This window comes from Entelurus aequoreus, linkage group LG05 (assembly GCF_033978785.1).
Source record: "Entelurus aequoreus isolate RoL-2023_Sb linkage group LG05, RoL_Eaeq_v1.1, whole genome shotgun sequence".
NCBI lineage: Eukaryota > Metazoa > Chordata > Actinopteri > Syngnathiformes > Syngnathidae > Entelurus > Entelurus aequoreus.
The window spans coordinates 29,190,220-29,207,406 of record NC_084735.1 but is presented as its reverse complement, the minus strand read 5'-3'; the positions used below and the strand labels follow the sequence as shown (position 1 = coordinate 29,207,406).

The 17,187-nt window shown below is 40.4% G+C and overlaps 1 protein-coding gene across 1 annotated transcript; it reads left to right on the top strand.

Moving 5' to 3' along the window:
- Nucleotides 1–2,110: 2,110 nt before the first annotated feature.
- Nucleotides 2,111–15,381, top strand: LOC133650432 (V-type proton ATPase catalytic subunit A). The gene is made up of 15 exons (XM_062047658.1): nucleotides 2,111–2,268; nucleotides 2,718–2,815; nucleotides 4,379–4,507; nucleotides 4,665–4,879; nucleotides 7,548–7,685; nucleotides 7,756–7,907; nucleotides 7,986–8,148; nucleotides 8,234–8,342; nucleotides 9,891–10,013; nucleotides 10,098–10,212; nucleotides 10,290–10,353; nucleotides 10,425–10,628; nucleotides 10,698–10,792; nucleotides 10,862–11,033; nucleotides 14,839–15,381. The coding sequence occupies exons 2-15, from the start codon at nucleotides 2,734–2,736 to the stop codon at nucleotides 14,929–14,931; spliced, it is 1,854 nt and encodes a 617-aa protein (XP_061903642.1). The 5' UTR covers nucleotides 2,111–2,268; nucleotides 2,718–2,733; the 3' UTR covers nucleotides 14,932–15,381.
- The last annotated feature ends 1,806 nt before the right edge of the window (nucleotides 15,382–17,187 follow it).

The following is a 17,187-nucleotide window of genomic DNA, read 5'->3' as shown; positions in this document are numbered from 1 at the left end:
GCAGGGTCGTCAGACATAAGTATCGGTGGAACGTCCTGGGACATCTGCAGCTCTCTCTCCACTCGTTTCTTGATGGACATGGAGCTCTGTTATTTGGCGGTTATTTCATTTTTTTTTGTAAAGTAAAGCCACACTTTCGACCGCCGATGCCCGCTATCCATGCTTGAGCTTGACTGACTCGCTCGGCTATGCTAACACTTCCGGCGGTGGGCGCTTCTTCGTTGGTGTTCAGCGGCTTCTTCTTCCGGTTCGGCGGACATATTTTTTTCCGGTCGGCGGACTGGTATCGAAAATAGGAATTGAAATTTAAACTTTTGAACGATTCCGGGAGAATCAGAAAGTTAGTCCCGGTTCCAATCGATACTTGATACTCGATACCCAACCCTAGTCCTGAGTAGTCCTGGGTTCAATCTCGGGCTCGGGATCTTTCTGTGTGGAGTTTGCATGTTCTCCCCGTGACTGCGTGGGTTCCCTCCAGGTACTCTAGCTTCCTCCCACCTCCAAAAACATGCACCTGGGACAGGTTGATTGGCAACACTAAATTGGCCCTAGTGTGTGAATGTGAGTGTGAATGTTGTCTGTCTATCTGTGTTGGCCCTGCGATGAGATGGCGACTTGTCCAGGGTGCACCCCGCCTTCCGCCTGATTGTAGCTGAGATAGGCTCCAGCGCCCCCCGTGACCCCGAAGGGAATAAGCGGTAGAAAATGGATGGATGGATCCGGGGAATATTTACATGAACATATAGTGAAGCTTCAGTCAGGGCATATCTTAACACTGAAATTAAACACAAATGCTTCAATAATGACCAGTATACAGTGGAAGTGAACACTACTATTTGTGTCTACACGTATTCCTCCCAAAATCATATACAAGTGTTCCATTTCAGTTTTTGTGCAAGTAACTGATTATTGTTATTCCTCAAAACTATTGCATTGTGATAATTTCCCTATATTTTTCCTCTCTCTTCTTAAATTCAAATACAGTAGTGTACTCAGTTACAGAACAGTGATTCCTGTACAGCTAAAATGATAATGACCAAAAATGCAGTATGGATTGTAATTATAAATTATAATAATGTCAATAAAAATATATGCTCTATATATTCAAAATGAAGACCCCTTGTATTGTCTTTGCATGGAGTGCTTCTCCTTTATTTTCTGTCATGATCTCCCAGAAGGACATTTTCTGTGCCTCCCCCTATCCCCGGATTGAATTACTATTGAGAAGTTGATACTATGTATTTATTTAATAACTTTATTATCAAAGTAGATGAATGAAATAAGATGCAGCTTAAAAGCATCTTTAAAAAAAGCCTTTTTCTAAAAAGTATCTGTAGGTACTGCTCTTAACTATGACTGATGTTGATGTAAAATACGTTTTTATAAATAGTTTTTAATCCTATTTTAGTTTCTATTGCTTGTCTCTTTTCAACTCTGTAGCAGTTTGAGATTCCAGAAATACGAAGTGCGTTATAAATAATATGTATCATTGGTATTAACAACTTAAACCAATTTCCATGTTAAGTTTTTGAGTCAATTTGTAACATTTAAGACTGCTTAGTCTGTGTGATTCTCAAAACACAGAAAAAAGTGCAAATGATTCACTAGGGTTATGCACTTTTTAAACGTAACTCGGTAAAATAAAAACATTTAAAACTGTAAACATTGGTCACTTGTCAGCGTTCTCAGCTTATTGCTTTTCTAAAATATGTTCTATTAAATATTTCTTGTATTGTAGTTTTTTAAGTTTCCCTAAACATAAAGTCCACACAGAAGACAATTTAAAAAAGCCTTGATCCCTGAATTATTTAAAACTGTCCACTATTGTACATCAGTTTGAGTATTTTTTTATGAAACACAATTAACATTTGAAAATGATTTTTTAACTTATTTTACAGCATTAATCTGTTTTTTATTAACTTATTCAACTCCAATGCAATGTATTCTTATATTTCTTTATTAAAAACTCCCAATAAACACAAGCGCCAAGTCATTTCGGTGGTTGGATGACACTATCAATGATGTCCAGCAGGTGTCAGTAGCGTAATAAACCGTCAAACTCCTGACTCAGAAACTGGGGTGCTTTAGCCGCCATGTTGGCTCCAAACTAGTGACTCACAGGCGGCGCCGGGGCGTCCATTTGAGCCGGAATGACGATGTTTGCTTGCTTCCCGTGACTGTCCCGTGCCTGTCAGGTGATTAGCACAGCTCAGCTTCTCTCTTCAAAGACGCGAGTAACGAATCTGGATAACTGTACATCTTTGCGAGGTAGGACATATGTCGCGGCACTATTGTTTCATTTGAACCGATTTATGTTTCTTATCCGTACTACTGGAGCGCCAAGTATTCCGAACGTAATGTCGATTTATTAGGTTTGTTGCATTGATGACGTTAGCATGTCGTTGCTAGCTTAGCTAGTCAGCTGACTTGTACGTGTATGAACACGCACTCCTCAGCTTTGCAGCTATAAATGGTCGAACCGAGAAAGCTAATGTGACACAAATGAAACAGTTATAATATGCAGTATGTTATCAAAGGTTTAGCGGCCTCATTTGTGCAACCTCGTGACTCTGTGCTGTCAGGCTCGGTCATTCACATACTGCAGCATCGGCCGGATCATCATGTCCACTGGCTTGTTGTTGTCATTTGAGATGATGTTGATCAGCTTGGTTAAATTGCCCGTCGGCGCCTCATGCATGTCTCACTGGTTCTTTCAGAAGAACAGCTGTCAAGATGGACACCTCGAAACTCCCAAAGATCCGGGATGCGGAGCGAGAAAGCCAGTTTGGATATGTCCATGGAGTTTCTGGACCAGGTATGGTTTACTGATCTTTAAGGGGAAATAATATGCATCAGCGAGCATCCGGGTGTCTAAAGCTTTATCTTTAATACATGCATTACATACACATGGTTTAGATCAGACCTGGGCATTGTGCGGCCCGCGGGCCGCATCCGGCCCTTTGTACGTCCCTGTCCGGCCCGCGTGAGGCCAATTATAAATTACAAAATAAATTTTAAAAAGCATCTATTTCGAGTGTGCAATACAACGGTGCTGCTTTTGTTTTGAAAAGCGTTATTTGTATTACTTCCGTGTGGACGTATGCTCGTGCGCGCAGCGGCAATCTCAAATTACAAAATAAATTTAAAAAAACATCTTTGTCGTGCGTGCAATACAACTGTGCTGCTTTTATTTTGAAAAGTGTTATTGTGCGTATGTCCTGTGAGGGAAGGCGCACAGCGACTAAAAAGAGAAAAGTTGATGACGAATGGCGTGTTTTCAACAAGACAAGTAAAGGTAAAGCTGTGTGCTTATTTGTGGTACACACGTTGCTGTGTTTAAAGAATATAGTGTAACGACCTGCTGAAGTAGATGTTGTCTTCTTGAGTTGCGTAAATGAGGAGTGAGGAGACGTGCGTGTGGAAGGAACGAGATATGTTGAGCTGTGTTAGTATAGCTTGCTCAATAAAAGTTTAAAAAGAGCGTCAGACTTGATGTGCACTTCTTCTGGACACTACAATTGGTGGCAGAAGTAAAACTTTGCGAATACTGCACTGTTTGTGTGCTACGTCATCGGGAGGTACGTGCCAAGTGAGGAGCTCCCCGCAAAGAGAGAGAGAGAGAGAGTGTTTACAGGTGCAGCCACGCTGCTTGCCACGGGGGGAATTCCGCCCTCAATGAAGACTCCCAGGTTTGATGGCAAGGCGAACTGGGAGGCATTTAATCCCACTTCTGACATCAATTGTAGCGTCCAGAAGAAGTGCACACCAAGTCTGATGCACTTTTTAAACTTTTATTGAGCATGCTATACTAACACAGCTCAACTTATCTCGTTCTTTCCAAAAGGAAAACCAATCCTCACTCCTCATTTCCGCAACAGCAACGCTTCCTCCTTCTTCGCCAATCACCTTACAGGCGTGCTACGTTCACAACGTTTTCTTATCTGGTTAAATAAAGGTTTTACAACAAAGAGGATGCAGGATAAAGTGACAGAAATTGAAATTTTTGTATTGTAATATACATCAGGAAGTGTTGTGTAAGAAAGTGTTAAAAATAAAACCATCAAAAGCCATCTGCTTTTGTATAAAGATAAGTTAGGTTAAATGAAAATATTATTATTATTATTATCTATCTTACGGTATATCAAAAATAATTTGAGCAAAATTTAATTGAAATATTGTCAGTGTGGCCCCCCAGCAGTGCTCAGGTTGCTCATGCGGCCCCCGGTAAAAATTAATTGCCCACCCCTGGTTTAGATGCTTCCGCACAAAATTGAGCGGGTAAAACTGCAGTTCACTGCACACAGCAGATCCTTATTTCCAGTAGCAGTGTATTGATCACCAGCGAGTTTTGAGGCCTAATATGATCTCCTATCCACAGTGGTGACTGCTACAGCGATGGCTGGAGCCGCCATGTATGAGCTGGTCCGCGTAGGCCACAGTGAGCTGGTGGGAGAGATCATCCGCTTGGAAGGAGACATGGCCACTATCCAGGTCTATGAGGAGACTTGTATCCTGCCTCACAATCAGGAGATCCGGGTTTGAATCTCTGTTGGATTATCCCGCTGTGTGTGGAGGTGTTAATGGTTGTCCGTCACCCCATTTAGGACAAGAGGCATAGAAAATAGATGATTTTGAGTTGGTTTCCCTGACTTATAGCGCAACAGCTGGCGTGTCTGTGGGTGATCCTGTTCTTCGCACAGGTAAACCCCTCTCTGTAGAGTTGGGACCAGGAGTCATGGGCTCCATCTTTGACGGCATCCAGCGTCCACTGAAAGACATCAATGACATCACACAAAGCATCTACATCCCGAGAGGAGTGAACATCGGAGCCCTAAACAGAGACATCAAATGGGAGTTTGATCCTAACCAGAGTCTGCGGGTAAGAAAAGTGTGGCTATATTAGTGTTAATTACATAGACTAATATTTGTGTCTTAGATATCGTCAACAACCTATTTTCCCCTGACTAAAATAAGATGAAAACTAATCAAAACAAATGCATGTTAACTAAGACAAAAACAAGATTAACTGACACTTTAGTCAACAAATAAAAACGAGATGAAAATATTGGCAAACGAAATCCAACCATACTTTATTTTGTCTTGTAGATGAGTGGGACAGTTCGTAATATATGAAATTACAGCTCTTTAACAACGTACATATGAAAGAGGGGGCGGGAGTTAGTTATGAAAGAGAGCCAATCAAAGGCTTTTCCTTGTGAGATAAGAAGTTTGATGTCTCACCACCAAAACAAAAATGTATGGATTTTAACGTGTTCCACATCGTAATGTGGGAGAAAGTGAAGAGGACACGTGTCATTTTGAAGCTAGAATGCCATCAGCAGGTGAGTCATCGTTACCTCTACACAACTCTAAGTAAAAGCTAATTCTACCGTATTACCAACTTATTTACAAAAAATGGTCAAGTAACTTTCTCTGCCTCAAGGAACCATTTATTTAATGGTAAATCTAAAGGCATGACAACTTTTAATGTAGTCCAACACGCCTGCGTCACATGTGCATCAAAAATAGGAAGTGGATGCAGTTTTTCCTATTTATTTGAGACTGACATTTAATGGCAAATGAAAGGCTCCAGCCCGCTGCGAGTCCGATATGGAAAATCAGTAGAAAATGGATGGGTGGATGGAGAAAATTTGCCCCACCACATATGTGTAGTTGTTGCAAGTTATGATGAACACATGCATTGTAACTCCATTTCACAACACACATTTTTTACATACCTGCTTTGCCAGAGAAGTAACATAAAAAATAGAAAAGCACTTGAAAGATATTTATATGCATTGACCTGTGGAGCAAAGAATGACTAAGTACATCATTCCTGATCTTAGGATCATGCTACTTTTATGTTAAATGCTTTGCCGGTAATCTAAAATAAATGTGCTTTCAAATAAAGAGGCTTTATCTTTTATACTTTATATTTTAGTTGACTACATGTCCTGTACATTTAGCTGACTAAAATGTTTAATTTCGTTGACTACAACTAGACTAGAACTAAATTCCAGTACTATCTATAAAAGCCACTAGGTGCCAGTATTGCATTGTAAAACCATACAGTACCATTTCCATTCATTGTCTGTCTTTATAGGGGGTGCGTTTTTTTTTTAGAATATCGTCTATCCTTTACAATCATAATGAAAGATATGATGACGGATGTATTTATTTTTCATTTTTTAAATGCGATCAATAGTCCGCTTACAATACAGCCTATGGGAGCCGCTCTATTAGGCCTAAAAAGCCCCTAAAACATTCAAACACCTCCTTTAAGGTTTTGTATACATGATGTAAGTATATATGTAATGTTTTAACGGACACATTTACAATAACATTTAGTATTTACGTATTTTGCTCATTTTAATCATACGAGGCGCATTAATTAAACAACGCATCACAATCTTAGCTTTTTTTCACTGATTACTACTCACTGCAGACTTCATGAAAGACAGCAGACCTAATAAAACATCACTTACTGTACAATGTCTACTGTCATTAGGTTGCTGACTGCTAAGATGTTCATATATTCCCATCTTCGCAAAGAAAAGTGGGGCGGAACTAAGCGTCTTTCCGTGTTGTTCTTGCCATTCCGGGGTCTAAATTGTCTGTCAAAGTGTACCAACTTGTCTGAATATATCCTTGTCCCTTTACTATTTTTATGATCTACAATAAAGTTTGACGGGCAAGGAACCAAAGAGGCAGCTGATCAGTCGATCATGTCAACATTAGCACACAAGCGCTCGTGATCACGGTGCTGCCATAAATAGTTTGTCTGTGTTAGTGCTTACTATAAAAATATCACTAATACTTGGTTAATATTAAAGTCACAAAATGTAAATGTATTGTTTCCACTTTTTTGGATGATTGTTTTTATTATTTACGTTTATTATGAGTTAGAATGCATGAAAAAAAATACATTTGTCGTCATCTCTTTTTCATAAAGATTGTGAACGATAGGAAAAATTCCAAAAAAGGGCAGTCCCCCCTTAAAGACGGAGCAGTTTTATTGTATTTAAGTTTTATTATACAGTGCTTTACATTAATTTCCTCTGATTTGAATGTTAGAATGTTGTTAAATCAATCTCCTGTACAATGAAGGCCTAATGATGGCAGGAATTTGACACTGAAATAATTTACACTTGCACGCCAAAATATTCAACCCTCATAATGAATTCTATTTATATTCTATTGTATTTGCAAAGTCCATAAACTTGCAATAGTTTACGCCAGACCAATAAAACTATTTAAATAGTTCAACACATAACATTTCAAACAGTATTATTTTTTAAATTGGCAATCTTTTTGTGCATTCGTGAAATAAATGTAGTTTGTAATGGGAAGGTTGACCGATTCTGAATGCAACTATAGTATTATGTATATTTCACTGAGAAATTATTATTTATAATTTTTTTACCAATTAATAACACCATGTTTTTTTAGTTAATAAAAAGCTGACATTTTACTGGCAGCTTCTTTGATATCCACTCTATCTGCCCTCCAGCTGCTTAAATACAAATATTTGTTTTCCCCCTTTGAAGGTTGGCAGTCACGTTACAGGTGGCGACATCTACGGCATGGTGTTTGAAAACTCCCTCATTAAGCACAAACTGATGCTTCCACCTCGCAGCAGAGGCACCGTCACCTACGTAGCTCCTTCCGGAAACTATGACGTCTCTGTAAGTGTACATTAAAATGCATAAGAATGAATAAGAAGCGACTGTGAGTGTCTGCCATTGTTGCATTCAGGATGTGGTTCTAGAGCTGGACTTTGAAGGCATCAAGGAGAAGTTCACTATGGTGCAGGTGTGGCCGGTGCGGCAAATCCGCCCAGTGACTGAGAAGCTGCCTGCCAATCATCCCCTGCTCACTGGTCAGAGAGTCCTGGACGCTCTTTTCCCGTGAGGATGTTTTTATTAAGAAAGACTTGCCTTTGTGATGTGTGCTTTGAAAAAAAACAGCTGTCTTTGCTTTTGCAGCTGCGTGCAAGGTGGCACCACAGCCATCCCCGGCGCCTTTGGATGTGGAAAGACCGTTATCTCCCAGTCATTGTCCAAGTACTCCAACAGTGATGTCATTGTCTATGTTGGATGTGGAGAGCGTGGGAATGAAATGTCAGAGGTGCTGCGAGATTTCCCAGAGGTTAGTCCAACAACAACACTTGGACAAATAAAGGTCGTGATTAAAACTGTTGATTGTAAACGACCGCACTGCTCCTTCCCTACAGCTCACGATGGAAGTTGATGGCAAAGTGGAGAGCATCATGAAGAGAACGGCACTTGTTGCTAACACATCCAACATGCCTGTGGCTGCCAGAGAGGCTTCTATCTATACAGGTACTAAGCATTAAAAAGTGCATAGTTCAGTCACATTCCAAATATTTCTAACAAATCTAATAATACTAATAAATGCCTCACCCTTGATGGAGGTGTTTTATCTGGCAGCTGAAGTTAAAAGGGAAAGTAAAAATCCTTACATCTATTAAAGAGTCCTGGTACACAAAATACATGACATCTGTAAAGTGGAAGTTTACAGTTCGGTTTAAAGAGAACGTGGTAAAAACTTTACCCCAAGTAAATAGCCCTGGTACCCAGCCTAGAAAGTATTTGTTAAGATTAAGTTTACAGCAGACATGCTTGATACCCCGCATACATGGCATCTGGAAAGTTGAATTTACAGTGTAGTTAAAAGAAAAAGTAGTGAAAACCTTACCACTAAGAAAGAACCCTGTTACTCAACAGACATGACATCTGTAAACCTGAAGTTTACAGTGGAGTTAAAGGAGAAAGAAATAATAATAATAATGAATTGCATTTGTTACGCACTTAACATTTGTTAAAATCTCAAAGTGCTACAAAGTATTACAAATAAAAATAGAAAGTAAGAATATATAATAAAAAATAAAAATAAAAATGAATCATGACACACACTAGATAAGCACTAGATAAAACAGAAACATGGATAAAAATAGAAATAAGAGCATGAAAGCACTGGATAAAAAGTAGTAGAAAGTAGTAAAGTAGAAAGTAGTAAAAACCTTACCTCTAATAAGGATCCCTGGTACGCAGCATACAAAGCATTTGTTAAGCTGAAGTTTACAGTGGATAAGCTTCATACTCAGAATACAAGGCATCTGTAAAGCTGAAATTTACAGTTTAGTTGATTGAGAACATAGTGAAAACCTTACCTCTAATAAAGAGCCCTGGTATTCAGCAGAATTGGTATTTGTAAAGCTGCAGTTTACAGTGGAATTAGTAAAAACTTTACCTCTAATAAAGAGCCCTGGTACCCAGCAGACATGGTATTTGTAAAGCTGAAGTTTACAGTGGAATTAAAAGAGAAAGTAGTAAAAACTTTATCTCTAATCAAGAGCCCTGGTACCCAGCAGGCATGGTATCTGTAAAGCTGACCTTTACAGTGGAATTAAGAGAAAGTTTTAAAAACATTACCTCTAATAAAAAGCCTTGGTACCCAGCGTACAAAGCATTTGTAAGGTTGAAGTTGACAGTGGATAGGCTTGATACCCAGCAGACATGGCATCTGTAAAGTGGAGGTTTACAGTGAAGTTAAATGAGAAATTAGTAAAAACCTTACCTCTAATAAATAGCCATAGTATTCAGCAGACATGGCATCAGTAAAGCTGATGTGTACATTGAAGTTGAAGGAGAAAGTAATAAATGCCTTACTGCTATAGAGGGCTGATACTTGGCATACACAGTATATGTAAAGCTGAAGTTTACAGATGACTGAAACGGCAAAGTAATGTATGTACGCCTTTTAGCTCAAACAGTTGCTTGGTACTCACACACATGACATCTGTAAAGCTGGATACTACCACTGTCTGGTATTCTAGTAAGATCTTGATGAAATGTTGGCGTCTGCAGGGATCACTCTGTCTGAGTACTTCAGAGACATGGGTTACCACGTCAGCATGATGGCCGACTCTACGTCGCGATGGGCTGAAGCTCTGAGAGAAATCTCTGGAAGATTGGCTGAAATGCCTGCTGGTGAGTTCATGTCACGTGCAACCTATTTATACGGCAAAAAAGATCTGAATTTGTGAACCCTGTCGTTCATTTTGTTGTGTGCAGACAGCGGCTACCCAGCCTACCTGGGCGCCAGGCTTGCCTCTTTCTATGAACGAGCGGGACGCGTAAAATGCTTGGGGAACCCTGAGAGAGAAGGCAGCGTCAGTATCGTTGGAGCGTAAGTTTTTAAATTACAAGTTTATTAAAAGTTATGTATGTTGTGTATTAGTCATATTTATATGCTAACTTTACTAGTGTGTCGCCCCCTGGTGGAGACTTCTCAGACCCTGTCACCTCCGCCACTCTGGGCATCGTTCAGGTAAGTAATCATTACTTAACGTTCCACTTTTGCTTTGTGCTCGTGTGTGAGCCATTTCCTTTTCCTCAAAGGTGTTCTGGGGCTTGGACAAGAAGTTGGCTCAGAGAAAACATTTCCCGTCCGTAAACTGGCTGATAAGCTACAGCAAGTACACCCGAGCCCTGGACGAATACTACGACAAACACTTCCCTGAGTTTGTGCCCCTTCGTACAAAAGCCAAAGAGATCCTCCAGGAAGAGGAGGACCTGGCTGAGATCGTGCAGCTCGTAGGGAAGGTGAGGAACTGAGAGGTAAAGGTAAGACGCTAGGAGAACATCGTCGTCATGGTTACATTTTGTTGTCAGGCTTCTCTGGCGGAGACCGACAAGATCACGCTGGAAGTGGCGAAGCTCATCAAAGATGACTTCCTGCAACAGAATGGTTACACACCTTACGACAGGTGACCACAAAACCTAAACAGCTTGATGAAAAACGTCCTCATCTGACGCTGTCCCACCTCCACCAACAGGTTTTGTCCCTTCTACAAAACTGTGGGCATCCTCTCCAACATGATCGCATTTTACGACATGGCCCGACACGCCGTAGAGTCGACTGCACAAAGTGATAACAAGATCACCTGGGCCATGATCAGGGAGCACATGGGGGAGATCTTGTATAAGGTCAGCTCCATGAAGTTTAAGGTATGTATTGTTGCTTCTCTTCCCTCATTGCCTCAGTAACATAACAAATACCTAATGGATTACATTTTATTTTCTGTGTTTTTTTTAATGAAAGAGTCTAAAGGCCAAACTGAAACTAAAATACATCTTTAAAAAAATACCCCAAATAAGTTTTGCAAAAAACTTTTTTTAAACAATAAGCTTGTATTATTCTCAGGAATCAAGTTGTAATTGTACAAGAAAAAAAACTTACATGTTGGAATTTTTAGAGGGACAATCAAAAATGTGTTTCTAATATTGGAAATGTTATCATCCAAAAAAAATTCTGTGTGAATTTTATGAGAAAGCAATCATGATTTCATAAGAAATTAAGTTTAACGAATGAATATGAAAAATGTACATTCGTGACATTGTTCTCAAAAATCTACAACTAGACATTGTTCTCAAAAATCTAGTTGTAATTGTAGAAGGAAAAAGTATTAATTTATTAACTCAACAAAAATAATCTTGGAACTTAAAGAGGGAATATAAAAATATGTTTATAATTGTGATATTACAACTTCACTCAAAAAAAATTCAGAATTTTACAAGAACACAATCATGTCATTTCAAAAACTGATACGTTTTAAATACGAAAATGTACTTTGTAACATACGGGGGGTGATGGAAATGATTTAATCTTAGATGCATCATGACTTGGACATCCATCCATCCATCCATCTTCAACCGCTTATCCGGAATCGGGTCGGGGGGACAACAGCTCCAGCAGAGACCCCCAGACTTCCCTCTCCAGAGCAACATTTGCGACTTCCTCCTGGGGAATCCCGAAGCGTTCCCAGGCCAGAGAGGAGATGTAATCCCCCCCATCTGGTCCTTGGCCTGCCGCGGGGCCTCCTCCCAGTGGGACGTGCAACAAGGACCTCCCTAGGGAGACGCTCGTGAGGCATCCGCACGAGATGCCCGAACCACCTAAGCTGGCTCCTTTCCAAGCGAAGGAGCAGCGGCTCTACTCCGAGTCTCTCTCGGGTGACTGCACTTCTCACCCTATCTCTAAGGGAGATGCCAGCCACCCTTCTGAGGAAACTCATTTCGGCCGCTTGTATCCGCGATCTTATTCTTTCGGTCATTACCCACACTTCATGACCATAGGTGAGAGTAGGAATGTAGATAGCTCGGTAGACCGAGAGCTTTGCCTTCTGGCTCAGCTCTCGTTTCGTCACAACAGTGCGGCAGAGAGACTGCAATACTGCCCCAGCTGCTCCGATTCTCCGGCTGATTTCCTTCTCCATCTTTCCCTCACTCATGAACAAGACCCCGAGATACTTAAACTCCTCCACCTGGGACAGAGTCTTGTACCCTACCCGGACTGTACAAACCATCGGTTTCCTGCTGAGAGCCATGGCCTCAGATTTGGAGATGCTGATCCTCATTCCAGCCGCTGAACACTCGGCTGCGAACCGATCCAGTGAGAGCTGAAGGTCACGAACCGAAGGTGCCATCAGGATCACATCATCTGCAAACAGCAGTGATGCAACCTTTAGCCCCCCGAGACGTATACCCTCTCCGCCATGGCCACGACTCCGCCTAGAAATCCTGTCCATGAAAATCACAAACAGGATAGGTGACAGAGCGCAGCCCTGGCGGAGACCAACCCCCACCGACTTGGACATTATTTTTTCATTACATATATGTGAAATAAAGTAATACAGGCGATTCTAAAATGTGCAAAGAACGCAGACACACACGGGGCAAAACACATGCAGGAAGAGAGGAGATGCCATGCTAACTGCTAAGCCGGCTTGAATGTGTAGTCTGCACCATGACTAGGAAAGGTTGTTTGCATTGGGTCATACAAGTAAATTATGTGCTTCTAATGTTAAGAAAGTAGACATTGTGGTCATTGACCTAAGTTTTTCACACAGTCCTCAAAATGGTGACAATTTGCCACCTGTCAAACCCTTGGGTACTTAAAATGTAATTAGAACACATCGTGCCGTCATATCGTGGGCTAAATTGAAGATGCCGGCGGGCGCATTTCGCTCGCGGGCCAAAGTTTGGACACCACTGATATAAATCAATACAATCAATTATGTTTGTGTACATTTTGTAAAAATAGGAATTGTTATTTGTGTTTATGTTGCACACAGACGTATTTGAGTGACGGATCGGAAGCCATATTGAGTGTTGCAAGTGTAATGCTGGATCGTCCTGTTTGTAGTCAAAAGACAAAACTAATTGAAACACATTTCAGCAAAAGCAACTTTATTGATTGTTATTATTATCTAAATGTTTTGCTTTTTTGAGTAGATTAATATTGGCCTATGGATTAATGGATCGCTAGGAGGACCGTGGATAAAATGTGGTCGTGAATAAAGTGCGTTCACTTCAAACTGACACAGCATGCGTGACTTTGAGGAACTTTTGAAGGGGAAATATTGTTTTGGTACAAACTTTTGTGTGGTGTTGCTTCCTTACTTGTCATTATTTAAAACTGAAAGTTTATGTGTAGCGGCGGCAGCTGAACTGAATGTGACTGCGTGTCATAATTGCGTCGGTCAGCTGGAACAAAAAATACCGATAGCATTGATTGATTGAGACTTTTATTAGTAGGTTGCACAGTGAAGTACATATTCCGTACAATTGACCACTAAATGGTAACACCCGAATAAGTTTTTCAACTTGTTTAAGTCGGGGTCCACTTAAATTGATTCATGATACAGATATATACTATCATATATACTATCATCATAATATAGTCATCACACAAGATAATCACATTGAATTACTTACATTATTTACAATCAGGGGTGTGGAGGGGGTGGGGGGTAGGATATGGACAGCAAGTAGTGGACATAAAGAGAGAGAGAGAGAGAGAGATCAGAAGGCATAAGAAAAAGTACCTGCATTTGATTGTTTACATTTGATGATTAGCAATCCGGGGAGGGTGTTAGTTTAGGGTTGTAGCTGCCTGGAGGTAAACTTTTAGTGCGGTTTTGAAGGAGGATAGAGATGCCCTTTCTTTTATACCTGTTGGGAGCGCATTCCACATTGATGTGGCATAGAAAGAGAATGAGTTAAGACCTTTGTTAGTTCGGAATCTGGGTTTAACGTGGTTAGTGGAGCTCCCCCTGGTGTTGTGGTTATGGCGGTCATTTACGTTAAGGAAGTAGTTTGACATGTACTTCAGTATCAGGGAGGTGTAGTGGATTTTATAGACTAGGCTCAGTGCAAGTTGTTTAACTCTGTCCTCCACCTTGAGCCAGCCCACTTTAGAGAAGTGGGTGGGAGTGAGGTGGGATCTGGGGTGGAGGTCTAGAAGTAACCTGACTAGCTTGTTCTGAGATGTTTGGAGTTTAGATTTGAGGGTTTTGGAGGTGCTAGGGTACCAGGAGGTGCATGCGTAATCGAAAAAGGGTTGAACGAGAGTTCCCGCCAGAATCCTCGAAGTGCTTTTGTTGACCAGAGAGGAGATTCTGTAGAGAAATCTCGTTTGTTGGTTAACCTTTCTGATTACCTTGGTTGCCATTTTATCACAGGAAAGGTTAGCCTCTAGAATGGAACCTAGGTAGGTGACCTCATCTTTCCTGGTGATAAAAAAAGCAGTATCGTTAGTCCAGAATCTTCACGGTCCTCGTGGACCGACCTAATTAGGAACCGGTACCACAAAATACCAGTACTCGGTAAACATCCCTAGTGTTAGCAAACATTTTAAAATGGCTTAGCAAACACTTTAGCATGTGGTAGCAAACATTTTTCGCATGGGTTACCAAAAATTTTATAAAGTGTTGGCAAACATTGTATCATGATGGTGTTTTGTGTCTGTCAGGACCCCGTTAAGGATGGTGAAGCTAAGATAAAAGCAGAGTACTCCCAGCTGCTGGAGGACATGCAGAATGCTTTCCGGACCCTGGAGGAATGAGTTCTTCCTCACCTCTTAAACCCCACCCCCAAGTGTGATAGTGTAGTAAAGTGCAGATTAAATGGTCCTATTTCTGAATGTCATGTGAATTGCTTTTGTGTTTACTCTCCCCTGTTGACATTCCATATCACATGCACACATTTGACATTGTTGGTTTACTGTCTACTGTAATATGGACCAGTCAGCTCTTATTTATTCCTCTATCATCATGTTGCAATAAAACAAGTCAGGTGCTGCAAAGACAGGAAGTCTCATGGGAACGTGCACATGACTAAAGGGACAAGAGGAATGAGGGGCATCTTCCATTCCCTCTTACCTCCATAGTGTGATATATTATGTGATATTATGTGTTGCTATTGTGTGTAAAATGTGAACGGATGAGTTGTGTTGTGACAAAACAAAAGTGTTTATGTAAAGTTGTTGTCTCATGAAATAAAAAAGTGAAGTATGCAGTGGTATGTTGCTGTTTTATCTTTAGTTCACCGATTGATTGATTGATTGATTGAAACTTTTATTAGTAGATTGCACAGTTCAGTACATATTCTGTACAATTGACCACTAAATGGTAACACCCAAATAAGTTTTTCAACTTGTTTAAGTCGGGGTCCACGTGCATGGGCATGAGATGTTATTTTAATCAGCTTTGTGAAGTGATGCCAACAGTTGTCATCTTTAACTTTTATACTGCTAAATATGGAACGTCCAAGAGCTGCAAAGCAAGCATGTGCTGCACATGGGCAGATCATGATGCGCTTACTTGCTGGTAGCAGTAATTCCTTCCAACTAGATTAGTGTACACTATAGTATCTCCAGTTCCGGCCTCCATCAAGACTAATGGAAGCAGAGAAACCACATGAGCAAGAGCAGCCGCTTTGGCCTGCATTGATTGAGTCCATCCAAACTCACACTCAGCGACATTAAAAAGGTTTCAGTGGCCTCACTTATACCTCGTAATGCACATGGCAGCGTCTTTACATGATGGCAGTGTGTGTGTGTGTCTCTTCTCATAGCGTTTGCTCTGCTATTGAAAGTGAAAAAAAACTTTAGGGTGTGTCCTGTTTACTGTGTCAACTAAACCCTGAATCCAAATCAGGCTGCCTCCCAAAGCTGATCCTGAGTCAGTTTTATAGAACCACCACTAACAAGTTACTTATTGATTATTTATGCATTTGATTTTTTTCATCACTAGTTTTTGAGCATATACAATTCCAAAATCCACCATTAATGTTTAATGATGTTTAAAACACTTGTTAGAAAGACATTAATCAAGCTTACGTTACATTTTAGTCCCTGCTTTACATTACTGTGTTGTTCTTTTTTTGCTATCATTTCACTATTTTAATCCAAGACAAAAAAAATTTCATTCTGTTATTGATGTTTTTTAATTTATTATTTTTAAAGATTATTAATACTATATATATTGAGTATAAATATATATATATATATATATATATATATATATATATATATATATATATATATATATATATATATATAAAGTTTACATACACTTGTAAAGAACATAATATCATGGCTGTCTTGAGTTTCCAATATTTTCTACTCTTATTCTGGCAAGCTTCTTGTTGAATTTTTTTACCACTCCTGTTGACAAAATGGGTGCAGTTCAGCTAAATGTGTTGGTTTTCTGACATGGACTTGCTTCTTCAGCATTGTCCACACATTTAAGTCAGGACTTTGGGAGGGCCATTCTAAAACCTTAATTCTAGCCTGATTTAGCCATTCCTTTACCACTTTTGACATGTGTTTGGGGTCATTGTCCTGTTGGAACACCCAACTGCGCCCAAGACCCAACCTCCGGGCTGAGGATTTTAGGTTGTCCTGAAGAATTTGGAAGTAATCCTCCTTTTTCATTGTCCCATGTACTCTCTGTTAAAAACCGAATACAATGATTAGCAGTGTTGGGACTAACGCGTTACTGTAACGCCGTTAGTTTCGGCGGTAACTAGTAATCTAACGCGTTATTCTTTATATTCAGTAACTCAGTTACCGTTACTATATGATGCGTTACTGCGTTATTTTACGTTATTTTTTATGTAGTATCGGCTAGAAACTGAAGATCTGAGTGTGTTTTGTGGCAGCACTCCGGTGGAAAAGAAAAGGCGTACGTGCTTTCTGTGGGTGGGGGCGGGGTGGTGGTGGGGGGGGCTCTCATACCGTAGTTGAGGGGCGCAGGGGAGACGTTCCTTCGGGGCTAACAACTTTCACTTTACCCGGAAGTGGTCTTTACAGTTGAGG